Source organism: Leucopleurus acutus, assembly GCF_964270905.1.
Source record: "Leucopleurus acutus genome assembly, chromosome: 19".
NCBI lineage: Eukaryota > Metazoa > Chordata > Mammalia > Artiodactyla > Delphinidae > Leucopleurus > Leucopleurus acutus.
Window position 1 is genome coordinate 7,136,567 of NC_139161.1, and position 25,644 is coordinate 7,162,210.

General features: G+C 60.7%; 1 protein-coding gene across 1 annotated transcript; it reads left to right on the forward strand.

Annotated features, from left to right (window-relative positions):
* Positions 1–556: 556 nt before the first annotated feature.
* Positions 557–25,643, forward strand: TMEM94 (transmembrane protein 94). The gene is made up of 31 exons (XM_082859964.1): positions 557–673; positions 11,356–11,475; positions 11,812–11,939; positions 12,750–12,886; positions 13,460–13,662; positions 14,013–14,164; positions 14,549–14,651; positions 14,866–14,952; positions 15,212–15,328; positions 15,719–15,775; positions 16,077–16,181; positions 16,310–16,474; positions 16,655–16,855; positions 17,523–17,838; positions 18,287–18,460; positions 18,852–18,954; positions 19,076–19,293; positions 19,972–20,153; positions 20,243–20,381; positions 20,628–20,743; positions 20,868–20,967; positions 21,313–21,421; positions 21,616–21,805; positions 22,049–22,126; positions 22,415–22,500; positions 22,761–22,842; positions 23,103–23,251; positions 23,333–23,427; positions 23,521–23,614; positions 23,789–23,959; positions 24,137–25,643. The coding sequence occupies exons 1-31, from the start codon at positions 650–652 to the stop codon at positions 24,207–24,209; spliced, it is 4,074 nt and encodes a 1,357-aa protein (XP_082716090.1). The 5' UTR covers positions 557–649; the 3' UTR covers positions 24,210–25,643.
* Position 25,644: the final 1 nt, after the last annotated feature.

Sequence of the window (25,644 nt, forward strand, 5' to 3'; positions counted from 1 at the left end):
GGATTGAACCCGTGCCCCCTGCAGTGGAAGCACGGAGTCTTAACCACTGGACCGCCAGGGAAGTCCCTCATCACCTCTTTAAAAGTGAAGGTATGGGACTTCCCTGGCGGTCCAGTGGTTAGGACTCCGTGCTTCCACTGCAGGGGGCATGGGTTCGATCCCTGGTCGGGGAACTATGATCCCACATGTGGCCTAAATAAATAAATAAATAAAGAGCTGATGAGCCATGGCTTTTCCTGCTTGCTGGAAGTCAGCAAGTCAAAGAGTACACTGGGAACAAAACATACGTGCCTTCGAAAATTAGGGTTAAAAGAGGGAAAGCTTGCAGCTCTCTAGCATCCCTGCTGTAGCCCTCTCCCTCCTGGCCACAGAGAGTGGAATTTGTAAAGCTGACTGCTGCCAGGACAGGCCGGGGCCCTGGAGGTCACCAGCACCGTCTTCTCCATGTCCTGCTCGACTGTTTAGATGATACTGTTTTGTTTCACAGTAGCTGCCCCTTCCAGCAACCCGGCCTTATGGGACCTCTTTCTTTTTTTTCCCCAGATGCTGTGACTGTGACAGAGTCACTGGGGTTCGTACATGTTGGGGAGGAGCCTTCCTTTCGGGGGTGACCACCTTCCTCTGGGCATGCCTGCAGTACCCTGGGCCCATGGACCTGAAGGAGAAGCATGTGGTAGGCCATGATCGGTTCCCTAACTGGGATTGTCTGTGTGTCTCTGTTGGACTCTCCCTACCTGTGTTTGCCTGGGAGGTCCTCATGTGGAGGTCTTACACCAAAAGTGAGGGAGGGGGCGCAGCTCTGAGGCTTGGGGTACGTGATCTGATCCCTGGACGGTACTATTGCTTGGGTGGAACACACAGGCTCAGGGAGCTGGGACTCAAGGACAAAGGGTGGACCAGTTAACACAGCCGCATGGGAGCTGGTTTCTGATTGGGGTTGGCTCTGAGCCAGTCTTCCACTCACTGCCCAGGGGTGTGTAATTTCACGTGTTTGCCCTTTGCTGGGCTCTGCTCCAACCTGCTGAGCTGGGTTGAGTACTCAGTTGGGCACCCTCTCTGTGGTTAGAGAAGAGCTCCCCAGTCAGACTCCAGACACACTGCTGAATCAGCTGGGGGTAAGCAGCCCCGGGGTCCAGGCATCCTCCCCCAGCCTGGCTCAGGCACCCCAGCCTCCAGGCATACCATCTTTACGTGGAGTTAGATTTGTCATCCAACAGAGCACCCCTCTCCTGGGACGAGGATTGCCCTAGCGGATGTCCTTCCTCTAGGTCCTTGCCTGGTCTTCTTTTTTTTTTTTTTTGGCTGCGCTGCACAGCATGTGGGATCGTAGTTCCCCAACGAGGGATCGAACCCGTGCCCCTTGCAGTGGAAGCGCGAAGTCTGAACTGCTGGACCGCCAGGGAAGTCCCCACCTTGCCTGGCCTTCTGCCACACCTTCCTAACAGGTCCCTCTGCCTCTGACCCCCTGCCTCCACTCGGCGGGCGGGGAAGGCTCTCCAACACGCAGAGCTGGCCTTTTGCTGCCTCTGCTTTAAAAGGCATCACACCACCTGCCGCAACCTTTAGTGTGGGGTCCAGAGCCCTCCATAATCCGACTCCTGCCCGTCGGCCAGCATCCCTCACCTCCCCTGCCTCGGCCTTTACCACTGGTAATTCTGAACGCTTCAGAGTTTGGGCACACGCTCCATGTTTAGGCCGTTACCCCAAAATCCCCCCCCCACCCTTTTTCCTGCCAAACTCCTACTTTTCTTTCTTCAAGACCCAGTTTAGGGACTTTCCTGGTGCTCCAGTGGCTAAGACTCCACGCTCCGCATGAAGGGGACCCGGGTTCGATCCCTGGTCAGGGAACTAGGTCCCACATGCCGCAACTAAGACCCGGCGTAGCCAAATTAAAAAAAAAACAAAGACCCGGTTTAGGCATGACCTTCTCCAGATACGTCCTCCTCATCCCTCCAGGGTGCCTCCTTTCAGCATCCACAGCACCTCCACCATCATACTTGCGACGCTGTGTTGGCACCATCTGTCTGTCCCACTTTATCTCAGTGTCCCTGGCTCCTAGCACAGAGCCTGGCATGTAGCAAGGGCTTAGTAAATATTTATCGACTTGAACTTATGGATAGCGATCTTCCTGCCAAAGAGATATGGGGAGGTCTGGGGAGGACCGGGGAAGGAGCTGAGGGTCCACACAGACCTGGTACCCGGCTGACTGCTGAGGTGTTCAGCCTCCTGTTCACAGATGCCTCTGGCTGCTCTGCAGGTATCCATCCTAGCAGTGATTGGAGCACAGGGAAAGCTACACTTGCCCGTCCCCTAGCCTGGGTGCAGGGCTGCTGCGTAGTTGCAAGAGCTGTGCACTACTCAGTTCCAGGGAGCACCCCCCCGCCCCCCCCCGCCGCCGCAAAGGCTATGGTGTTGTGCAATGTGGTGGCCTGCCTAGGGTGGGGCTGAATGTCCCGAAAACAAAGGACAGTGTTGTCCTCCGGTTCTAGCCTGTGGCTGAAACACCCATTCCTAGTGAATCGGGGAAACAAAGTTCTGTGGTCCAGCAGCTGGCTTCTCTCTCAAGCCCGAGGAAGAACACTTGTGAACCCAGGCTGGATATCTCTCAGGGGCATTTGTCGGGGAGGGTTTTTCTTCATCCTCTTCGTTTTCTTTCTGGATAGATGCTTTCCTGACCTAGAAAGCACCATTACCACCATCGTCGGCCGTATTTATGGCATGCTTCCTTCGGGTGGTAGAACCCTAGGCCCTGGGGGACGGCCTCTGGCTTGGACAGGCTTACTGTCTACTTGAGGAATTAATAGGACAAGCAGCTAAGTAACAGATCTGACGGTGTCTCTACCTGAGGTACCTTGCGAGTTGTGTAAATATGGGCTTCTAAAGTGCATCCCTGGGGCCTCCAACAGTGGAAGCCTTCTTGGAGGCGTAGGAGTGGGCAAGCTGGCGTGCTGGGAGTTGATGGTAAGGTGGCCTTTCGTCACCTGGCTACAGCCCAGGATCAGTTTGGCTGTTGCTGGTTGATCCTTTGCACCTTGCCCCCCTTCTCTTTGTGACCTACCTGTCCTCAGTGTCCCCTGCAGAACCTCCTCTCCCGTCTCCCGTCCTCCAGCCCGTGGTGGATGTGCCGTGGCAGTGATGGTCTGGGTTCCTCCCCAGATGCAGAGCTTCCCTTTTCACTTGCTGAAGTGGGTAGTGTCAGAGGGGGGCCAGACGCCAGAGGGCTGTGTTGGGGGGCACTGCGGAATACCTGGGTTAGACCCTATGAGCTGTTCTTCTAGGGCCTGTTGCACAGGAGGGAGAGTGTTTGCTTGGGTGTGGTTCCCCCAGAGCAGTGTCTTGGTAGGAAGCTAAAGGGGAGTGTGGCCTGGGAGCAAGGGACAGGAGTCTCCTTGGCAGTTTGCTGAGGCTGCAGCCCGACTACACAGGTGGCAGCTGTCCTCAAAGTGACTGTCTTGGAAGCCGACCCCTCCTTCCCTAGCCTCACGGAGACTTCCTGCCCTTAACCTCTGGACTGCCTGGGCCCCTCCTTTCCTGTTCCCATTCAGCTCAGGGTTTGGCGGGTGTGTGTGTGTGTGTGTGTGTGTGTGCGCGCGCGCGCGCGCGCAGGGAGCTGTGCTGGAGAAGGGGGAGGGGAGAGGCCGGCTGGAACTCGGCAGAGCCTCTCTTCCCTTTCCTGCCCATGAGATGGTGTCGTCTAGGAAACAGGGCCCTGGAGAAATGGTCTCAGGCTCCAGCCCGTGCTCTGGTTACTGGACCTGTTAGGCCATTTCCTCTCCCTCGAGGTTTTCCAGCCCCATCCTCAGGGTGGCCTGGATGGAGCCAGAGAAGTTTCCTGCCCCAGCATCACCCAGGGGGTCTGTTCTGACAGCTTCCCGTATGTCAAAGCCGGGGTCGCAGAGTGATGCCCAGGCTCTGCTTGAAGCCCTGGGAGGAGATGGGAGCCCAGGTCACCAGCCTCCTCTTTCTTCCTGGGATGAGGCCCGGCGTCTGCAGGCAGTGTCCTGGTCCCAGCAGCACCTGAGCAGGTGTGTCTGGATGCGGCTGGGCAGTATTGGCTCCTGGCTGAACTCTGCACTCGCCTTGATTAGCGGCTCTTGGAGCCCCCTGCCACCTGGTGGGAAGATGTTGGGTCCTAGGTGTTGGAAGAGCCCTTCCTTTCAGCTGGCTCTTCCCTCTTCCACTGGCTTCCTCTGCTCTCTCACTTCCCAGCCCCCTGCTCGGCCCTCCGAGAAGTCACTGCTCCAGTTTTCTCAATTGCTGGTCCTTCCCCCTCCACGTAGGATGTGCTGCTATTAATAAGCAGCCCCCCTGCCTCCCGCAGCTCTGACTGTGGAGAGAGCTGTTGTTGGCGTGACTCCGTGCTGGAGTCTCTAAGGGATCTGGGGGGCTCCCCCAAGTGGGGCTCCTCACCTTACTCAGGAAAGGGATTCCGGGGGGAGAGGCCAAGTACTCCTCGGTGCTGGCGGGTGCCCTGGGGGCTCCCGGCCGGCAGCAGCCACTTCCTGCACAGCCTCTCCTGTGGGGGTGGGTGGTGGGCGCATCCGAACCCCTGGGAGGCACGTCGCCCTCTGCTTACCCTCCGGGCGCCTCCTCTGATGAATGGGCCCAGCCCTTGGACAGCTGGCAGAGCCCCTACCAACTTTCTCCTCTCAACCCCTTCCCTCCTCCCTCCCTCTGCGCAGCCTCTCCCTCCTTCCGTCCTTCCCTCCTGTACCGGCAGCCGGTCTCCTCCTCCTCCCTCCCTAAATCTGCAGCGTGACTGGAAATAGGCTAAATTAATCAGCAGATTGAAGCTCCACTCTGCTGCCGCTGCCGCCCCGCTCCTCGCTCACACGCGCTCCAGCTCTCTTCTCTCTTCTCTGTCTTCACTCTTTCCCTCTCTGTCTTTCTCTGTCTCCTTCTCTTCCTCTCGGAGAGCAGTGTTGGCAGTTCTGTGGCTGACTCGCTGTGGCTCAGGCTCTACCCCATGCTCTTTAAACGGGCAGAGCTATGGATTGCCCACCAGGGCAAAGGCAGCAAAGTGAGTATGCCAGCTGGGCTTGATGCCCCCGTTCCACACACCCGCTTCCCCGCTTTGTGTCGGAGGCTTTGGGTTAACGGTTGAAGATGGAAGCTGGGCCGGAGGCGGCTTGGATTACGAGGTAGTGAGGACCGTGGAAGGAGGCTGGGGATGGGAGCCAGAAAGCCCGTGTGTGTAGCTGCCTGCCAGGCTCCTGAGTCACCCAGAGCGGGACCAGAGCCCAAGTTTCCCCGTGGGGCATCCTGTCAAGGTGTGCCGGGACCCGGGTCTCCAGGCACAAGGCTTGGATGCCACCCCTCCTCGGGCCATTAAGGAGGCTTTTCTCGCCGGACCACATGAGTCATTGAGGCGGGAGCCAACAGGGCTGGGGTGATTTCTTCCTAGGTCTTGGCTGCAGGAGGTGAGAAAGAAGACAGGTGAAAGTGCCCAGGTCAGCATGAGCTGGGAAGAGTGAGGAAGAGGAGGAGGTGCCTCTGCTTGAGGCTTTGAGCTGCTTGTCTGTAGACAGAGTGGATTTGTGTCTGGCCAAACTCGGAAGAGATTTATGGTGACGCCTATAATAGACCCTGGTGGATAGTGGCCGAACCTCTGCTTCACTGGTTCAGACCTCGTGGAGTCCAGCTGTGGGTCCCGCTCACCTGCACCGGCCAAGGAGGCTGTGACCATGGGGAAACCTGGCAAAGGGGCCAGCTGGTTCTAATTAGTGGTTACCTGCTGTTGCCAAGGCCAAAGGCCAAGGCCAATTCACAGTCTGCCTACCTGAGCCTAGGGGACCTAGATTCCACTTCCTCCCGAAACAGGCAGGATGGGAAGGAAAACAGCTGCTGTGCTGAGGGAACCTCAGGGGAGTCCCGAAAGGACAGGGACTGGGGGCTGGGGGCTTCTGGTTCTGGGCCACCTGGGAAACCTGACCGAGGTGGCCCAGGACAGCCCAGGCGTGTTGGCTCTTAAAGCCTCGTTAGACGGACCCAGATGCTTAGCTTTGGGCCCTGGGGAGCTGGTTCTGTTCGGTAGCAGATTCCTTGCAGTTCTGATTTAGCAGGTAGAATTTTGTCACCACCTGCTGCTCCTCCAGCCCCCAGGCCCCGCCCGTGTCCCCCTTTGACAATGAAGCGGGGCGCGATGGGCACGTGCTGGCAGCCTCTCCTGAGCCTACACCTCCTATGGCCTCGAGCTCCTCTGTTGGGTTCAGTTGAGGTTGAGCACTTAGAACAGTGGGATGGGGTTGCTTCTACCCGAAAAGCTTCAGTGTCAGGGGGGAAGCAGGGCCACGCCTCCCCTCTGGTGTAGAGGCCTTGCTTAGCCTTGGCTCCTTGGCCCCAGGAATCTCCTGGAGGTGCCTGGGGCTGGGGAGTGGGAGTTTCTGAGCACCTGGGAAGTAGGAAGAATTGCTTCCTGCCTTTGGGTACTTAAGTCTGGGGCAGATTTTCCTCACCCTTCTTGGCCCTGCTAGGCAAGAAGAGCAGACCTCAGGTGGCACGTGTATGACAGGCGTTCTTATTTCTCACACCATCCCCGTCCTTGCACAGACCGCCCCCCCCCGCCCTGCCATGGGTGCCCGGGCACGCTGGGTGCCAGCCTATCTCTATGCTTTGAGAAAGGCCACCTAGCTCACGCATGAGCCCTTTCTGAATTTCCTTTGGAAAGCGTGAACGTCTCTCACCAATTTCCTCAGCTTCAGTTCTCATACCGCGTGGGGGAAAAGCCATGGGCTAATGAGAGAAACAGTGAATTTACCCATACCCGGGACCCTCCTGCCGGAGACTCAGTGAAGAGTGGCCATCAGGCCTCAGCGGGCGGCCACGGCAGTTGGATAAGTGGGGTTGGGGCCGTGGAGGGTTGGCTGGCCTTGAGGGCTGTGTCCTGGCCCCGGGGCGCTGTGCGGGCAGGCGCTTTCTTCAGGAGGCGTATAATTACAGAATGGCTTATTTTGCCTCTGTTGTGCTGTCTTTAATCTCCAGTCTGGAGTTGGTGCTCCAAGCCAGACACAACGTGCGGGGGCAGATGCAGGCCCTCAGCTCTGCAGGGCCCCTCCCGCCTCTGCCGGCCCTGCCCTGGAGCATCTGCCACCCTCTGGCCCCTCCTCCCACACCTGGAGAGGAGCACGGGACAGGTTCTCAGACCCTGGAGGAAGAGAAGGAGCAGAAACAGTTGCTGGGTGGGGTTGCCCAGGGGGTTTGGGGGTGCCGGAAATAAGGCAGCAGAGGCAGGGCAGCCACAGGGCAAACAGAGGGCAGTTCCTGAGTGTCCTCGGTCTAAAGGCCTGGCTGGAGGGAGGCCACCACCCGGGCTCTCTGGCTGCTTCCCTTAGCCTTTCCCTGCCTTCCTGAGCCTGGCGCTCATTCCAGACCGAGCGGCTTCCCGGGTGATTGTGCAGCCCCGTGGGATTTGTCAGCTCTTACTCTCTCCCGCCCTTTGGGTGCAGCCTTTCCACCTCTGCGGACCAGCCCTTCCCTGCCCGCAGGAGGTTTGCTCACTTTATCACTTCTGGAGGCCTGGCCTAGGCAAGTCCACCCTGGGAACCTGCACATCCCACTGCGGGGAGGGAGCTCGGCAGGTCCAGGTCGAGCCTGAGGGAGGAAGCGGAAAGGGGAGGGGAGGCTGGGCCTCCCAAACGCTATTCTTCTTGGGCCTTCTTGGGCTGAGAGAGGCAGGCATCCTGCCTTGGACGTGAGAAGGCCTGTGGTCCCCCTTTGCTTTTCTCTTCCTCCTTCCCGCCCCTGGAGGCTTTCTTCCCTCATGCCAGGAGCCAAGGAGGCAGAGATGCAGGCCTTGCCCGACCCTCCTTTGTCCTGGACCACGGCCTCTCAGGGAGGCCCCGGATCCCTGCCAGAGGGAGGTGGGCGCTTTGGAGTACAGTATTTACCCTTGCGGGGTGCCGGCTCCCTGCCCAGAGGGCCATTTCTTCCCGAGCAGAAATAACCAGTTATCCCCTCGGAGAAGCAGCAGCTCTCATCCTCATAATCCCCCAAAGCCACCACGGAGAGCAGGGATTAGGTGAGATTGAGGCAAGGGCTCTGGGAGGTCTTGGGCCGGGCCCACTCTGAAGCCCGTCCCCATTCCTCAGGCCGAGGGAGCTGGCGACAGGCCAGCATGGGGTCTCCACTCAGGGGCCTCCCACCACGCCAGGTCTGCAGCCAGGGGATATGGCCCCCAGTCCATCAACTCCTAGTCGTGGAGATGTGTGTCTGGCGAGGGTCAAGCCTGCCAAGGGGGTGGGTGGACGTGGAGACCGGCAGGGAGGAGGAAATCCAGAATGTTGGTGGGCAAAGCCGGGGCAGGACCCCGGGGATAGGAGGGAAGAGGGTAGGGCGTGAGCCCAGGCAGCCAGGGCATCGCTGGCTCAGTGACCCTTGGCCAGGACTCCGTAGATAAGCCCAGTCCCTTTCTTGGTGCCCCAGGTCCAGGCCTTTGTGCCTCTTGCTCAGGAACTTTCCCTGGAGGAAGCCCGCATTGGTGCTCTTCAGGTGGCCCCTGAGAAACACTCACTCCTCCCCCAGGCCCTGCCTCTCCTGGGGGCCTTCTTTTTCCAGGACCCCCAACTGGGGATCTGTGCATCAGATCCAATCTGGGCTGGGCCTCACCTCCAGAAGTTTTGATTCACTAGGTCTGGGTGGGGCCTGGACAGCCACGTTTGTAAAAGTTCCAGGTGTTTCTGCTACAGATCCTGGGTTGACAACCCTGACGAAGGGTCATTGGGACCAGTGAAACTACATGGGCGTTCATTCAGTCAGTCAGCAAGCATTCACGAGCTGCTGCCCTGTGATAGGTACTGTCTTAGTGGTTGGTGGAGGGGTGTGGAGATGGAAGAATTTAGTACCCTTTTCAAGGCATTGGCAGTCTGGTGGGAGAGCCAGACAGGCAAATCTATACCGACAGTCCTCCGTGATGCCGCCTGTGAGCGAGGTTGCCCGGGCTGCCTTTGGAATACAAACCTCCCCCTGTATGTACAGCCCTGGGTTTTGGGAAGATTTCCCAGAGCGGGTGGTGTTTGAGCTGAGTCTCGAAGGAGAAGTAAGAGTTGTCTGGGGCAGGGAGTGTGTTCTTGGCTAGGAAAATCCATAAAGGTGCTGACACATGAGCTGGGGGAGTGCGGCATGTGACAGGAATGGCAGGAAAGGAGGCTGGAGAAGCTGGCAGATCCCAGACCACGCTCAGGAGTCTGGGCTAGATTTTAAAGGTAAACAGGGTCAGTTCATCAGACATGCGCTCACTGGCTGGGGTGCAGCGGTTGGTTTGGAAAAGGTGGGGACTGGGGAGGTGGGAGGGGGAGGCAGAGGTTGCAGGGAGGGGCTAGGGTGCCTGGGTGATGGTAACTGTAGGAGGGGTGCTGGCTCGGGCGGGGAGGGCTGGGTGGTAATTTCGGGGGTTTGGACGTGTCAACTCATAGGTACCCATGAAACAGCTGTGTGGCAGTTTAGGGAACGGGTCAGAATTCGGGGCAGCGGTCAGGCTAGAGGTGAAATTTAGCAGTTGTAAGCTTATTGGTGGCACATGAATCCATGTGGCTGAGGTTGCCCTGGAAACGTACATAAAGTTGTGGAGAAGATGTCATAGGATGGACTGTGGGGTAGACGGACAGGACAAAAGAGGAGAGAAGCCCAGGAACAAGGGGTCTCAATGGGAGAGGTCAGGCCATGGGGTCACATAGGACAATGTGCTGGGAACCACCCCTGTCCATGCCACGTTCCACCCACCCACGGTGAGATGAGAGTGCGGTGCGGTCAGTGCAGGTCCTTTCCTGGCAGCAGCTGTCTTTTTTTCTGAGACTGTGTCCTTCCCAATGTTGTAGGGTTACAGTAGCCTCCCTTTTATGAAAGGGTGGTAACAGAAGTCGGTGGGGTTTTTCCCTTAATGTTTTTTACTAGGAACAACGTGAAGCCAGAATCTCCAGGTTAGTTCTCTTCTCCCCACGTAAACAATACATATTTTCTGGCCCGGGAAATCCGAAAGATGGCCCCAGTGCAATAAGTCGGGAGCTCAGTGGTGAGCACGGTCTGAGTGGGGCTGGGGGATGCTGTTGGTGGTGGGTTGGGAGTTGAGTGAAAGGTGAGTTAGAAGACACTGAGTAAAGAAAGGTTTGTTTCTGGTTTTGTTTTTTGGGGTTTATTTTGTTTTAATTTTATTTATTTATTTATTTTTGGCTGTGTTGGGTCTTCGTTTCTTTTTTTTTAAATTTTTTATAAGACCAGACTCTCTCTTCTTGTTTCTTTTTTTAAAAAAAATCAATTAATTAATTAATTATTTTTGGCTGCATTGGGTCTCTGTTGCAATGCACGGGCTTCTCATTGCGGTGGCCTCTCCTGTTGTGGAGCACGGGCTCTAGGCGTGCAGGCTTCAGTAGTTGTGGCTTGCAGGCTTAGTTGCTCCACAGCATGTGGGATCTTCCCGCACCAGGGCTTGAATCCACGTCCCCTGCATTGGCAGGCGAGTTCCTAACCGCTGCGCCACCAGGGAAGCCCGGGTCTTCGTTTCTGTGTGTGGGCTTTCTCTAGTTGCGGCAAGCGGGATCCACTCTTCATCGCGGTGCGCGGGCCTCTCACTGTCGCGGCCTCTCTTGTTGTGGAGCACAAGCTCCAGACGCGCAGGCTCAGTAGTTGTGGCTCTCGGGCCTAGTTGCTCCACGGCATGTGGGATCTTCCCAGACCAGGGCTCGAACCCATGCCCCCTGCGTTGGCAGGCAGGTTCTCAACCACTGCGCCATCAGGGAAGCCCTTGTTTTGTTATAAATTAATTAATTTATTTTTGTTTTTGGCTGCCTTGGGTCTTTGTTGCTGCGTGCAGGCTTTTCTCTAGTTGCGGCGAGCAGGGGCTACTCTTCATTGCGGTGCACGGGCTTCTCATTGGGTGGCTTCTCTCGTTGCAGAGCACGGGCTCTAGGTGCGTGGGCTTCAGTAGTTATGGCACACGGGCTTCGGTAGCTGTGGCCCGTGGGCTCAGTAGTTGTGGCTCACGGGCTCTAGAACGCAGGCTCAGTAGTTGTGGCACACGGGCTTAGTTGCTCTGCGGCATGTGGGATCCTCCCAGACCAGAGTCCGAACCCGTGCTCCCCGCACTGGCAGGCAGATTCCCAACCACTGCGCCACCAAGGAAGCCCTCTGGTTTTGTTTTAAACTTGGCTTTGAGGAGCAGGGCACTGTGTACTTGAACGTCTTTTAATTTGGTGGAGATTTGAACATGCTCACGCCCTGAGGAGTCAGGGTTAGTGGAGGGAGGGAGGGTGAGGATTTGGGAGAAGGGAGGAAGGTTCTGGGGAGGTGGGCGGGGAGGGCCTCCTGAGGGATGCTGAGGGCCTCCTGCTTGAGGGATGCTGAGTGCCTCCTGCTTCCCTCCAGGGCGAGGCTCCCTTGGCCCTGGGCCTGTCCACCCAGAAGGCCCTCAGCATCCTGAAGGAGCAGCTGGAGGCGGTGCTGGACGGACACCTAAAAGAACGGAAGAAATGTCTCACATGGAAGGTGACACATCCTCATGGGGAGTCCAGAGCCTAGTTGGGGCGGTGGAAAAGCTTGGGAAGCACATTCTCGGGGCCATGACTCTCCTTGTCACCCTGGACGGTGTGACCCGACTGAGGCATCACTAAAAATCAGAAAGAGGCCGAGGTTCCTTTCAGAGTGATGTCCTGACCCCAGCCGACACCAAAGCGAGAAGACAGAGGTGGCCGCCTGGGCTCTCCGTCGGGTGGGTGAGGGAGGAAGGCGGCTAGGATGCGGGTCAGAGAATCTTGGCTCCTCCCTCCTCGCTTGGCCCCCCTGGGCCTCTCACTCCCTGGCCTCCTGCCCCTCCCTCCTCAGGAGCTGTGGAGAAGCAGCTTCCTGCACCACAGTAACCGCTGCTCCTGTTTCCACTGGCCCGGCGCCTCGCTCATGCTTCTGGCCGTACTGCTGCTGCTGGGCTGCTACGGGGGCCAGCCAGCTGGCAGGTATGCGGCCCGAGGCCCTGGGAGGGGCTCCTTCCCACCTCTCCCAGCGCAGGGTCTGGGCTTGTCCCCCTCCCGCCTCCACACCCGCCTGGGACATCCCGGGGAGAGGGGAGCTGCCCCCAGAGTCAGCGCCTGGGTCGCGTAGGGATCCACAGTCCCTTGGCCGGCTGGTGTCAGAACCAGAAGGAGACCCTCTTTTCAGAAGGGACTGGGGAGGGGAGTGTGGGGCCCTGGGTTGGCTGGGCTGGAGACCCCCCCGGCCCGTGCCCCGCCAGTGCCCCCTCTTCTCCCTGCCAGCCACGGGATGGAGCTGGTGGGCTGGAGACCCCCCGGCCCGCCCCCCCGCCTGTGCCCCCTCTTCTCCCTGCCAGCCACGGGGTGGAGCTGTTGAGCTGGAGACCCCCCGGCCAGCCCCCCCGCCAGTGCCCCCTCTTCTCCCTGCCAGTCACGGGGTGGAGCTGGTGGGCTGGAGACCCCCCGGCCCGCCCCCCGCCAGTGCCCCCTCTTCTCCCTGCCAGCCACGGGGTGGAGCTGGTGGGCTGGAGACCCCCCGGCCCGCCCCCCGCCAGTGCCCCCTCTTCTTCCTGCCAGCCACGGGGTGGAGCTGGTGGGCTGGAGACCCCCCGGCCCGCCCCCCGCCAGTGCCCCCTCTTCTCCCTGCCAGCCACGGGGTGGAGCTGGTGGGCTGGAGACCCCCCGGCCCGCCCCCCGCCAGTGCCCCCTCTTCTCCCTGCCAGCCACGGGGTGGAGCTGGTGGGCTGGAGACCCCCCGGCCCGCGCCCCGCCAGTGCCCCCTCTTCTCCCTGCCAGCCACGGGGTGGAGCTGGTGAACGCCTCTGCGCTCTTCCTCTTGCTGCTCCTCAACCTCGTCCTCATTGGGCGGCAAGATCGCCTGAAGCGCCGAGAGGTGGAACGGAGACTCCGAGGGATCATTGACCAAATCCAAGGTGAGGCCAAGGGGCAGGCGAGTCAGGTGGGAAAAGGTGCCCTGGGCTGTGTCAGAGCCCTGGAGCTCCCGTCCCGAGCCCCAGCCAGGAGCCCTAGCACATTGGCGTTGCCTGCGGTCAGCATTCAGGGGATAAGGATGCCCTGCTTTCTTCTCAGTGGTGCAGCCAGAGCCGTGGGACGGCTATGGGTACACAGGCAGTGGCCTGGGGCGGGCAGAAAGGCTAATGGCTCCTCAAAGCCAGGGGCCAAATCGGCTTAATCTTTGACGTTTGTACCCCTCAGGAAGCTCAGCACACCCCTCAAAGCCCTTAGCAAAGTTAGCAAAATGTATTTGAATGGAAGCAGGGTACAAAGACTAAGAGCTTCAGGCGTTCAGAGGAGGTGCAAGTGCCCGCGCTGGGGTGGTGGGGAGGCGGCCTCGGAGAGGGGAAGTGTTGGAATGAGCGGCGTGGGTTGGTGCAGGCCGTCTGGGGAAGGGAGAAGAGCAGACAGCGCTTCATAGCTGTGTGCTGGATCTGGCTGGTGTGTGGATCCAGTGGGTGAGGCTGTTTCCCTCTTTCCATTCTCATCAGATGCCCTCAGGGATGGCAAGGAGATCAAGTGGCTAGATGCCATGTACCCAGACCTCCACATGCCCTTTGCACCATCCTGGTCCCTACACTGGGCCTACAGAGATGGACATCTCGTCAACCTGCCAGTTAGCCTGTTGGTAGAAGGAGACATCATAGCTCTGAGGCCTGGCCAAGAATCGTTTGCTTCTCTGAGGGGGATCAAGGTAGCTGGAGGCTTTTCTCCTTCCCTGGAAATGCTGTGGGAGTGTCCACCGGCAATGGTGGGAGGGTCCCTGGGCTTAATCCTGATGGTTCCAGCCCAGCTCTTGGGCTTCTTGGCAAGGGCTCCAGGAGAATGGAGAAAAGCTGGAACATCTTTCTCCTTGTCCTGTTCTTTCTTCTGTCTGGTCCTCAAGCTGCTAGGAATCCAGTCCCCCAGGCCCCACCCTAACTGACTCTGTGCTAACTGATGGTCCCTAACCCAATGAGATGTCTCCACTTAGCCAGAACGGTCAAGAGTGGCTTCCATGGAACCATTAATTACCCTTGACCTCCTCCCCTTCGTCGCTGGCAGGATGATGAGCACATCGTCTTGGAGCCGGGAGACCTGTTTCCACCTTTCTCTCCGCCCCCCTCCCCCCGGGGAGAAGTGAAGAAAGGGCCACAGAACCCCCAGCAGCACCGGCTCTTCCGCGTCCTCGAGACCCCTGTGATTGACAACATCAGGTGAGGGCGCCGCCCTGCCTTACTCCTGTCCCCTGACTTCTCGGCCCGGTGCCTCCTGTGAGCAGGGGGCATGGTGGGGCCGGTGACAGGAAGGCGCCTTGTCCATACTGAGGTCCCTTAGCGCAGGCATCTCCGGAAGGTCTTCTCTTTAGTGTCTTGTGAGAATTCTTCGACTGGGTGATTGACCCCCTCTCAGTCTGAACTCCGAGGGGGCAGCTTCAGAGGCTGCCACGAGCTCCTGGCCACAGTGACCAGGAGGCCACTTGGCCGGGGCCAAGGAATAGGAGGGAATTGCAGGACCCAGTGATGCTAGGTGAAGGGGTGGGCTTCTGGCCTCTCCCCTGAGCAGGGCTCGCCCGAGTGTAGTATCCCCTCTTTCTGCAGGTGGTGCCTGGACAAGGCCCTGTCCCGCCCAGTCACCGCTCTGGACAACGAGAGGTTCACGGTGCAGTCAGTGATGCTGCACTACGCGGTGCCCGTGGTCCTGGTGCGTGAGGCGGGGCCGCACAGGGCAGGGGGAGGGCCAGGAAAGGGGGGAGCCTGGGGGCCAGACTCGGACGAGTGTGTGAGTGAAGACTAGAGGGTCCCAGTGTGAGCCGGCCAGTGCCAGGGGTGGGGCTGTGAGTGGGCAGAAGACAGGGAGGCTTAGAGCCTGGGTCTCTCTGTGGGGGATAAGGCAGCGTCTCTCCTGTTCCCGACAGGCTGGCTTCCTCATCACCAACGCCCTGCGCTTCATGCTGAATGCCCCTGGTGTCACGACCTGGCAGTACACCCTCCTCCAGCTGCAGGTGGCGGCAGCCCTCTCCTCTCTGTAGCGCTTTCCTCTTTCCCCTGAGACTGCGTCCCCTCGTGGTGCCCTGACTGCCCCTCCCTCTCTGCCGCCCAGGGGTCTCTTAGGCTTAGCTTCAGAACGCCTGCGTCCCTTCCTCCCTTCCTGCCCCTAGCTGTCCTTTTTACTCAGGGGAGGGCCCCAGGGCCGGGGAAGCCCTTCCCTCCATCCGGCCGCCAGCACATCTCAGGGAGCCTGTGTGGCTCGCTCCTTCCCAGGTGAATGGCGTCCTGCCCATCCTCCCCTTGCTCTTCCCTGTGCTCTGGGTCCTGGCAACTGCCTGTGGAGAAGCCCGTGTCCTGGCCCAGATGAGCAAGGCTTCCCCCAGCTCCCTGGTAGGTTGTTCCGAGGCATCGGGGCGGGTGGGGGTCGGGGGACAGTGCAAAAAGAACCAAAGACAGGAATGAAAAGAGTCGCTGTGCCCCAGCAGACAGGGCAGAAGTCCAGCCCCAGCCCTACCCCGTGGCCCGGCGACAGGCAGGGCCTGGGCAGCTCTCCGAGGGCTTTGCCCTCTCCAGCCAGAAGGGTCTCCAGACCAGGCCCCGGGGGTGGCTGAGTGTCCACCCGGGCTGTCAGCAGACGGGGGATTCAAGGGCTGCCCGGGAGTCCTTCACCAAAGGCGTCGGGAGCCCTGCTGGCACGAGGCCCCACCCGCCAGCTCGGAGGCCTGTGAGAGGCTGGCTGGCGGTTTCCTCCCCGAGGCTCACACCCTCTTCTCCGCACAGCTGGCCAAGTTCTCGGAGGACACTCTGAGCAGCTATACCGAAGCCGTCTCCTCTCAGGTACGCTCACCCAGGATGGATTCTGCTCCAGGCCCCGTACCCCCAGCCCGCGCTCCCTCGGGCCCCTGCTGGAACGCTGGGACTTCCCTACTTTATGGCCTTTGAGCCTCCCACGGGCTCCTGGAGCCCCTCAGTCCACCCGTCCCACATGGGTAATGTGTCACTGCCGTGCTGGACACAGGCTTTTCCACCCAACTTCCTGGTGCTCCCGGGACCGTTTCCTCTGTCGGCCCCAGAGGCCATCTCCAGAGAAATACGGCCAAGCCCCAGCCGGCCTCGCGGGCTTTGTCTCTGCCCTCAGGAGATGCTGCGCTGCATTTGGGGCCACTTCCTGCGGGTGATCCAGGGGACGTCTCCTACGCTGAGCCACAGCTCCAGCCTGCTGCACAGCCTGGGCTCCGTCACGGTGAGGGGGGCCCTGTGGGAGGACCTGGCCTCGACAGGCTGCTCTCTGGCAGTGTCTGGGCACTTAAGCAGCCCCTGGTGGCTTGGGGACCTCCAAGGCCCCTTCCCGGTCCTCTTCTCTCCCTGCAGGTCCTGTGCTGTGTGGACAAACAGGGGATCCTGTCATGGCCCAACCCCAGCCCGGAGACCGTGCTGTTCTTCAGCGGAAAGGTGGAGCCCCCGCACAGCAGCCACGAGGACCTAACGGATGACCTGTCCACGCGCTCCTTTTGCCATCCCGAGGTGGAGGAGGAGGTATGGCCTGGGCCCGGCTGGTAGCCTCAGGGAGGGCGAGGCGAGGAGCAGGGAGGAGGGCTCAGGCCTCAGGATCTGCTTCAGAGATGACGCCCTGAGGGGACGAAGCAGCCTTGCCTCACTGGCCCGTGGCAGCCGTCGGGACGCCGGTCCGAGGCCTGTGTTCCTTGCTCTCCTCAGCCCCGTGAACGAGACGCCCTCCTGGCCGGCTCCCTGAACCCTACCCTGCACCTTTCCAATGAGCAAGAGCACGGCAACTGGCCAGGCGATGGCCCCGAGCCCTCGTCTCACCACAGAGCTCACGGCCGCAGCAAACACCTGTCCGGCTCCAGCGTGAGCTTCAGCAGGGACACAGAGGGCGGTGAAGAAGACCCCGGCAAGGTGAGGGGAGAGGGCGGAGAGCAGCCCGCTTGTCAGCCGCAGGGCGTCCTGGCCTCCCCTGCCGAAGGGGCCACAGGGGTGCAGCCCGGCCTGGACGGATGGAGCCCGAAGCACAGCCGCCTTGGCCTCTGTTCTGGGACCTCCTGAGGCCTCGCCCACGGCTTTTCCGTGAAGTAGGAAAAGCTTCCCCATTTTCCGTGTTTCTCTGATGGTGGTAATTGGTTGGGGCAAGGCCCTTCCTCCTAATCACAACCTTCAAGAGACAGAGAGCCGGGACTTCCCTGGTGGTCCAGGGGGGCCAGCACTTCCACTGCAGGAGTCGCGGGTCCCATCGAGCCAAGATCCTACATGCCACTCGGCCAAAAACAAAAAAAAAGTACAAAAGACAGGAAGCCAGTGGCTCCTTCTAAAAACATTTCCCGTGGCCGAGAAAGGTGCTCCGTTGTTTCCTGCTCGGTCTGGACAGCCTCCTCTGAGCTGGTGACAGTGTTGTTGGGCACAGATCCTAGAAGCAGCCAGGAGCCGGGAAGGACAGGGAAGGGGTTTCGAGAGGGATGGGAGAGCGCGAGCATGAGCACGCCCTGCTGGGAGGCGGTGCCTTCTCTCGGGGGCACCCGCCGCATCCCTCCCAGCCTGAGGCCCCTCTTCCCCTCCACGTTTCCTCCAGACCCAGCACGGGCTGGAGGGCGAGCCCTATGAGGCCGAGGACTTCGTGTGTGACTACCACCTGGAGATGCTGAGCCTGTCCCAGGACCAGCAGAATCCCTCCTGCATCCAGTTCGATGACTCCAACTGGCAGCTCCACCTCACCTCCCTCAAGCCCCTGGGCCTCAACGTGCTGCTGAACCTGTGCAACGCCAGCGTCACCGAGCGGCTGTGCCGGTTCTCAGACCACCTGTGCAACATCGCCCTGCAGGAGAGCCACAGCACCGTGCTGCCCGTGCACGTGCCCTGGGGCCTCTGCGAGCTCGCCCGCCTCATTGGTACGTGGCCACCGCAGGGGTGGCGGCTGGGCTAGCTGCCGGCCTCTTCCAAGAGGCTGGGCCCCTGGCTCCAAACATGCCAGGCCCGGGCGTGGCCTTGCTCAAGAGCACCAGCAACCCTTTGGGCTTCTGATTGACCCCCTTTTTTTTTTGGGCTGTGCCACGAGGCTTGTGGGATTTTAGTTCCCCGACCAGGGATTGAACCCAGGCCCTCAGCCGTGAGAACGCAGAGTCCTAGCCACTGGACCGCCAGGGAATTCCCTGACCATCCCCTTTAACCAGGCACCGCCGCTTGACGGCGCTTCCTCATCCGGGAAGATAACTGCCTGCGGGATGGACGCGTGGAGGGAAGCCGCCCAGCCTGCCTGGGGTTCCCTCCCTGCCAGGGAGGGTGGTGTGTGGGGGTGGGCTTCCTCCCAGAGGCCCCGTGCCGTCCCTCCTCCTGCAGGCTTCACTCCCGGGGCCAAGGAGCTCTTCAAGCAGGGGAACCACCTTGCGCTCTACCGCCTCCCCAGCGCCGAGACCATGAAGGAGACCTCGCTGGGGAGGCTCTCCTGTGTCACCAAGCGGCGGCCCCCGCTCAGCCACATGATCAGCCTCTTCATCAAGGACACCACCACCTGTGAGCCTCCCCGGCTCCGCCCGCATCAGGCCAAACCTCCCGGGAGCTGGGCAGGGCGGGGCTCTTTTTAGGGTGTCTTTTTTTAGGGAGCGCTGGGCCGACGAGCATTAGATTCTTGCCGAGATCTCAAATGTGGCAGAGATTGGCTTCGGGGACGGGGGCTGGGATGGTGGTGGCCACAGATGCTGGGACTGTCTGGAGGACCGGCAGCTTAGAGCCTGCGCTATGCACCCAGTGGCCTTGCCTACAGGTTTGCTGCCATGAGGCCTGGGGAGTTCCCATCCCCCAGGGGCTCCTTTAGTGCCCTCCTCAAGGGTGGCAGTATGTCCCCGGAGGTGAGGTGGCTTGGGCACTCATGGCTTGGCCTTCCTCTCCCCGCCACTGCCCTCAGGCACAGAACAGATGCTGTCCCACGGCACGGCCGACGTGGTCTTGGAGGCCTGCACAGACTTCTGGGATGGAGCCGACATCTACCCTCTTTCGGGTTCCGACAGGTAGGTAAGGAAGCAGATGCCAGGGGCGGGAGCAGTCAGCTCTGGTGGTCTGCCTGCCCGGCTCCCAGGGGTGGGGCATCCCAGGACCACTCACCTCACTTCCACCCCGGTTCCCCGGCAGAAAGAAAGTGCTGGATTTCTACCAGCGAGCCTGCCTGTCTGGTTACTGCTCTGCCTTCGCCTACAAGCCCATGAGCTGTGCCCTGTCGTCCCAGCTCAATGGCAAGTGCATCGAGCTGGTGCAGGCGCCCGGCCGGAGCAGCATCTTCACCACGTGCGAGCTGCCCAGCACCGTTCCCATCAAGCTGAGTGCCCGCCGCGGCAGCTGGAGCTCAGACGGTACTGTGGGCCCTGTGCCCGGGGGCCGGGGGCCGGGGGCCGGGAGGGCTTCCAGCGGCCTGGACCAGACCGTAGCAGAGGACCTGGAACACCGCGGTGGCTCTCACTGTCTGGTGACGTGGGCGAGTCCCTTATTCTCATCTATAACCAGGTGCTTTGTCTGCCCTGCTCACGGGTTCACTGTGCCGCTCCAGTGGGATGACGGATAGCAAAGTGCTTTCTTTGAAGGTTATAAAGCAGTAGCGTGTATAGAGCCTTAGCCTTATTTGAGTCAGACAAAGGACCGGGTCACAAAGCCTGCTGGAGCAGAGGGACTCAGAGCTCCACCCACCCCTCCCCACTCCGCCAGACACACAGCCTTCTGGGGTCTCATGACCCCAGAGACCATGAACTGAAGCCATTGCTGAGGGTGGGGCCTGCCCCCTAGCCCTGGACCAGGGATTGTCACCTGACTGATGAGTACCTTTCCTTGTCTTTTCCCCTGTGTCTGTTGGCTTCTCTGTGTCTTGGTTGTGCATGTGTGTGGCTGCATGTGTGGTCCCCTGGGGCCCGCGTGCTTATTGACTTGGGCATGGCATCTGCACGTGTGCCCCGGGCTGCCTCCTGCAATCTGCCGGTTCCTGGGTGTCCTGCCTGGGCCGTGTCCTGGCCGGGCTCTGTGCCTTGTGCCTCCTGAAGAAGGGATCGGGGAGGTGCTGGAGAAGGAAGACTGCATGCAGGCCCTGAGCGGGCAGATCTTCATGGGCATGGTGTCCTCCCAGTACCAGGCCCGGCTGGACATCGTGCGCCTCATCGACGGGCTGGTCAACGCCTGCATCCGCTTCGTCTACTTCTCTTTGGAGGATGAGCTCAAAAGCAAGGTGGGGGAGCACCCCCCAATGCTCCCACTGACCCTTTTCCCCACGCGACCCTTTAGGCCCATCTGTTCATTGCCATCTTCCTGGTGCAGGTGTTTGCAGAAAAGATGGGCCTGGAGACGGGCTGGAATTGTCACATCTCCCTCACGCCCAATGGTGACATGCCCGGCTCTGAGATCCCCCCCTCCAGTCCTAGCCACACTGGATCCCTGCACGATGACCTGAATCAGGGTGAGGGCAAAGGTTTGGTGTGGACACGAGGTGGGTGTGGGTCACTCCCCTTCCTTGGGGCTACAACTAGAAAGAGCCTCCACGGATCCCCCCTTGGAAGATGGCTCTGATCTCCCTGCGGCAACGGCAGTCGACGGGGTGGGGGGGAGGACACCTCGAAACAGGAAGTTTTGCGTCATCTGCAAGACGAGGAAAGGCCCCCAGAAGTCTGGCCCCAAGGTGAGGGACAGGCTCTTGTCCCCACAGTGTCCCGAGATGATGCGGAAGGGCTCCTCCTAATGGAGGAGGAGGGTCACTCGGACCTCATTAGCTTCCAGCCCACGGACAGCGACCTCCCCAGCTTCCTGGAGGACTGCAACCGGGTACGATGTGGTGGTGGTGGGGTGTCTGTGTCCCCAGAGCCCTGGGGTTGGCCCGTGGCTTGTCCAGGGCAGAGGAGTGAGGGAGGAGGGACCCTGAGGCAACTGGCATCTCTGCTGTCTGCAGGCCAAGCTGCCCCGGGGCATCCACCAGGTGCGGCCCCACCTGCAGAACATCGACAATGTGCCCCTGCTCGTGCCCCTCTTCACCGACTGCACCCCCGAGAGTGAGTACCGTGGTGGCGGCTACTCGGCCAGCCCGGCCCTTGTGTGGAGCGCTGCCAGCGCGTGGGCACCCCGCGGGCTCCGGAGCGATGCTGGTTTCCCACGCAGGGAGCGGAGGAACCTGGGCTGGGAGGAGCTGGGGGTCTTGCGGGCTGGAGCCTTGGTGGCCCGTTCTAGGGAGTCAGAAGTGACAGTATTCATACGATGTTCACGAAATTGGGGGCAGGTTGGTCCCAAAGAGGGGCCTGTTTTCCCTTATCTCCTGCTTTGTCCTGGGGGTCTCTGCCCAGCACCCCACGTGGGGCTCGCCCGCCTGACTCTCGTGCCCCCCGACTCTGCCCCCTCAGCCATGTGTGAGATGATCAAGATCATGCAGGAATATGGGGAGGTGACCTGCTGCCTGGGCAGCTCTGCCAACCTGCGGAACAGCTGCCTCTTCCTCCAGAGCGATATCAGGTCAGGGTGACACCCCAGAGCCGGGGGCCAGCCTCTTCCTCCCGGAGACCCCACAGCGGATCTTGCCCTGGTCGGGACCAAGGAACCTGGACTTGGCGGGGAGAAGAGGGAGCGGGTGCTTGTTCAGTCCCGTGGGAGACGGGGTCTTGGCACGCTTCAGCTGATGGGTATGCTTCCCCCCGTACGCTGAGCAGCATTGCCCTGGATCCCCTGTACCCGTCCCGCTGCTCCTGGGAGACCTTTGGCTACGCCACCAGCACCAGCATGGCCCAGGCCTCGGACGGCCTTTCTCCTCTGCAGCTCTCGGGGCAGCTCAACAGCCTGCCCTGCTCCCTGACCTTCCGCCAGGAGGAGACCATCAGCGTCATCCGGCTCATCGAGCAGGTGGGGGCTCGGGGGGGGGGGGCGCTCGGGGGCAGGGGGCAGGTCCTGCTTGGGGCGGGCAGTCGCGACGCAGGACCGGCCTGAGCTCCCAAGGGTGGCTCACCTCCAGGCGAAGCTTTCCCAGGCGGTGGAGTTTGCCTCCGCCCCTCCCTCGCGGGAACATTTGGGGCATCTGGCTCTTGGCCGAAGCTGACCAGCTGTGGGGCCTGAGAGAGACCCCAACCTGCCCCTCCCGGTCCCTAGGCTCGGCACGCCACCTACGGCATTCGCAAGTGCTTCCTCTTCCTGCTGCAGTGCCAGCTGACTCTCGTGGTCATCCAGGTGAGGTGGGGCCAGCACGGGCATCGCCCCTCCCTGCTCGCTCCTTCACTCAAGGGCCGGTTGAGAGGCTGGGAGGATGCAGCACAGCCTGGGGGGCCCCCACAGCCTCTGTGAACCCCCTGGGCTTTTGGAGATGACCCCGCCAGCAGAATAGTGTCCCCTCCAGCGCCGTCTCCTCTCAGCCAGGACGTGAGTCTCCGTCTGGGCACAGGGCGAGTCAGCCCTGGGGCTCCCAGTGCCTTACTCTTTGCTAGAATCTCATCGTGCTTCCTGGCTTTCCCGGTTCAGCTCCTCTCTTGCCTCGTCCAGCTGCCGCCAGTCCTGGGCACCACCGATATCCTGTGGCTGTCCTGCTCTTGCTACCCTCTGCTCAGGTGAGAGGCCGGGCCGCCCCTCCGTGCCCAGGCAGGCAGGGTTGGGATGCCACCAGGTGTCCCCAGGAGCCCAGGTTCAGGAAGCCGTGCTCAGTGCTCACTTCTGGCACCGGAGGCCCGGGGGCACCCTCTCCCTTGTCTTATCCCATCTGCCCAGCAGACTTGCCCTCACTCTCAGGACTCCCGAAGTCCTTCCCACATGAGAATTGGGGGACAGAGGGTCACAGTCACCACCCTTCACTGAAGTTCCTGCTTTTCAGCATCTCTTTGCTGGGGAAGCCCCCCCATAGCTCCATCATGTCTATGGCAACGGGGAAAAACCTTCAGTCCATTCCTAAGAAGGTAAGCACCGTGGAGCCCGGTGAGCCTGGGCTTTTCCTGAGGAATGTCGGTGTGGAGGGGGCTGAGCCCTGGGGGAGGGAGGTGGGGCTGGGGCGGGGGAGGAATTCCATCCGAACTTCCCCAGACCAGGGGGGGGTGGTACAGAGCTGGCAAGTCCTTGCTCCTCATCCCCCGCGCCCGCCCGCTGACTGGGGACCCCGTTGAATCCGTGTGCCAGAGGGGCGGCTGCCGCAGCGGTGATGGGCCCCCTCTTCCCGCAGACCCAGCACTACTTCCTGCTCTGCTTCTTGCTCAAGTTCAGCCTCACCATCAGCTCGTGCCTCATCTGCTTTGGCTTCACGCTGCAGAGCTTCTGCGACAGCTCCCGGGTCCGTAACCTCACCAACTGCTCCTCCATCATGCTGCCCAGGTGGGTCCCATCCTGACACCCCCGCCCTGCTTTCCCTCCCCGGGGCCCAGAGGAAGCTGAGCCCGCACCTTGCTTTGGCAGCCGCGCCGACACGGCTCCAGCCTGGTTTGACGACTTCGCCAACGGGCTGCTGCCGGCTCAGAAGCTCGCCGCCGCCCTGACCGTCCTGCACACTGGTGAGGGGCTCCCCGGGGCTGGTGAGGCACCCTGGGGACCAGGCCTCTGGCCGTGAGAAGTCTGACACCCACCACTGACCCCATTTTCTCCAGTCTTCATCTCCATCACCCACGTGCATCGCACCAAGCCCCTGTGGAGAAAGAGCCCCTTGACAAACCTCTGGTGGGCGGTGACTGTGCCCGTGGTGTGAGTCTTTCTGGGATGGAGGGTGGGAGCAGGGGAGTGGCTGCAGCGGGGCTGTGATTTGAGGGCGGGCTTTGGGCCAGAGGTTGAAGGGTGCCCTCCTTAAGCTGTCCCTGCTGAGAAAAGCAGGGAAGGAAGCAAGAGACCCCACTGACGCAGGGCTGCCACCTCCTGCAGGTTGCTGGGGCAGGTGGTCCAGACAGCAGTGGACCTGCAGCTGTGGACACACAGGGACAGCCGCGTCCACTTTGGCCTGGAGGATGTGCCTCTGCTGACGTGGCTCCTGGGCTGCCTCTCCCTGGTCCTCGTGGTGGTCACCAACGAGATCGTGAAGCTGCACGAGATTCGGTGAGCCACCGGCTGGGTGCCCCCTCTGGGCCTGGGTGTGTTCCCTAAGCCCGTCACCTCCTGGGGCACCGTTCCCCTGCCTTCCCACTGCCGTCCCGCCCTCCTCCTCGGGTGTCCTGCCCGTCCCCTGGTCTGGAGGTCTGCGCTAACCTGGACTTTAATCTCCCGCCCTACCAGGGTCCGGGTCCGCTACCAGAAGCGACAGAAACTGCAGTTTGAAACTAAGCTGGGCATGAACTCTCCCTTCTGAGCCACTGGCCGTGGTGGTCATGGTTGCTCTGGATCGTAGGGCTAAAGCCAGACCCATTTCTGAGTCTGGGGAGTTGATATCATGAATGTTTCAGGGTTTGCTCTTGCGCCCTATGGCGTTGGAGGCCCAACTCCCGGTGTCAGACCCAGCTGTCGTCCTGCCCCCCGGGGAATTACTGAAGAGATGCTGAGCTGTGGCCTTGGTGTCAGGACAGTCTGGCTCTTCCTCACCAGGGGGATCACCCCTGGACTCTTGAATGTATGACCTCGTGCGCTTAAAGGAGGGGCCCTCAGCCCCCTCCACCTGTGGGCCGCCCCCCTTCAGGGTCACCGAATGCAGCGCCCTCTGCTCTTGGGTTTTCAGGCAGAGCTATGAGCCATGGGGCTGAGCTTCCACCTTTTGTGGGAGAGCAGCCGTGGGAGGTCCGAACAGCTCTCTAGGCCACTGTTGAAGGCAGGGGTGGTGGTTCATCCTCCCTGTGCCCCTCTCATCCTGTATTCCTGGGGCAGGGGCCTGGATTTGGCTCTGAGTACTTTCCCTCCCTTCCTCTGTGGTCGGGGGGGGGGGAGCCTCACACAGAGACCTGAAGATGCAGCAGAGCCCCCGCCTGGCCCTGGAACCTCCTCCTGTGCCTGCCCTCAAGCTGGCGGAGAGAGCCAGTCCTGGGGTACAGCCCAGGGCTCCTTTCAGCCCCGGCCCTAGTTATCCTGTGAGAATGTTTTCACTGGTGTATTATTTTTTACTGGAAATGAGCCTTTTAGGAATGAATACAGACTGGTTTGTATTAAAACTGATAAATTCCTGAAGAAAAACCTGTGGCTGGTCCATGAGGCAGCCACTAACGGACCTACCCAGGGCTTCGGCCAGTGACGGAGCCCCTCCGCAAAGGTGAGGAGGGGAGGGCCCAAGCCTTCCTCCTCGCGCGTCAGTGGGAGCGCTCGGGTCCGGCTCAGGTGCGACCCCTGGCTTAGAGGTCCGTGGCGCAGATCCAAACACACAGCCCGATCACGTGGAATGACACTTTCATTGGTGTTAGTTGGGGGAAGAGGTTAATGGTTACGGAGCCGGGGCCTGGGCCAACCAGGTCAGGCTTCCAGCCACAAGGCGGGCAGTGGGTGCTCTTGCTGTGGTCCGAAGCCCCTCCCCCACTGCGTCCTCTCAGGCAGTTGTAGATAGAATAAATTCCATTTAAAATATATGCATTTCTCTCTGCTTAAAAAATAACATTTACAGTTGGGAACGTCTGGACTTTGGGGGACCTGTGAATCCCACTGTTCCCACCCCCGCCAGCTCTGCCTCCCTGAGGGCAGGCAGGGGCGGCGGCGGAGGCTGGCCTGGCCGCTTGTTTACATGTCCTGTGAACACCTGCGGGGGACCAGGCCAGACACACCGCCTCCTCCAGCCTCTCGGCGCCAGGACAGCACAGTGGGTGGCC

Excerpts from the sequence above, each read along its gene's own strand:
- TMEM94 (XM_082859964.1), top strand. The coding sequence starts at position 650 with ATGGACCTGAAGGAGAAGCATGTG. Across the intron at positions 14,165-14,548 it reads CCTGTGATTGACAACATCAG|GTGGTGCCTGGACAAGGCCC; the intron begins GTGAGGGCGCCG and ends CTCTTTCTGCAG. Across the intron at positions 22,501-22,760 it reads TCTTGCTACCCTCTGCTCAG|CATCTCTTTGCTGGGGAAGC; the intron begins GTGAGAGGCCGG and ends CCTGCTTTTCAG.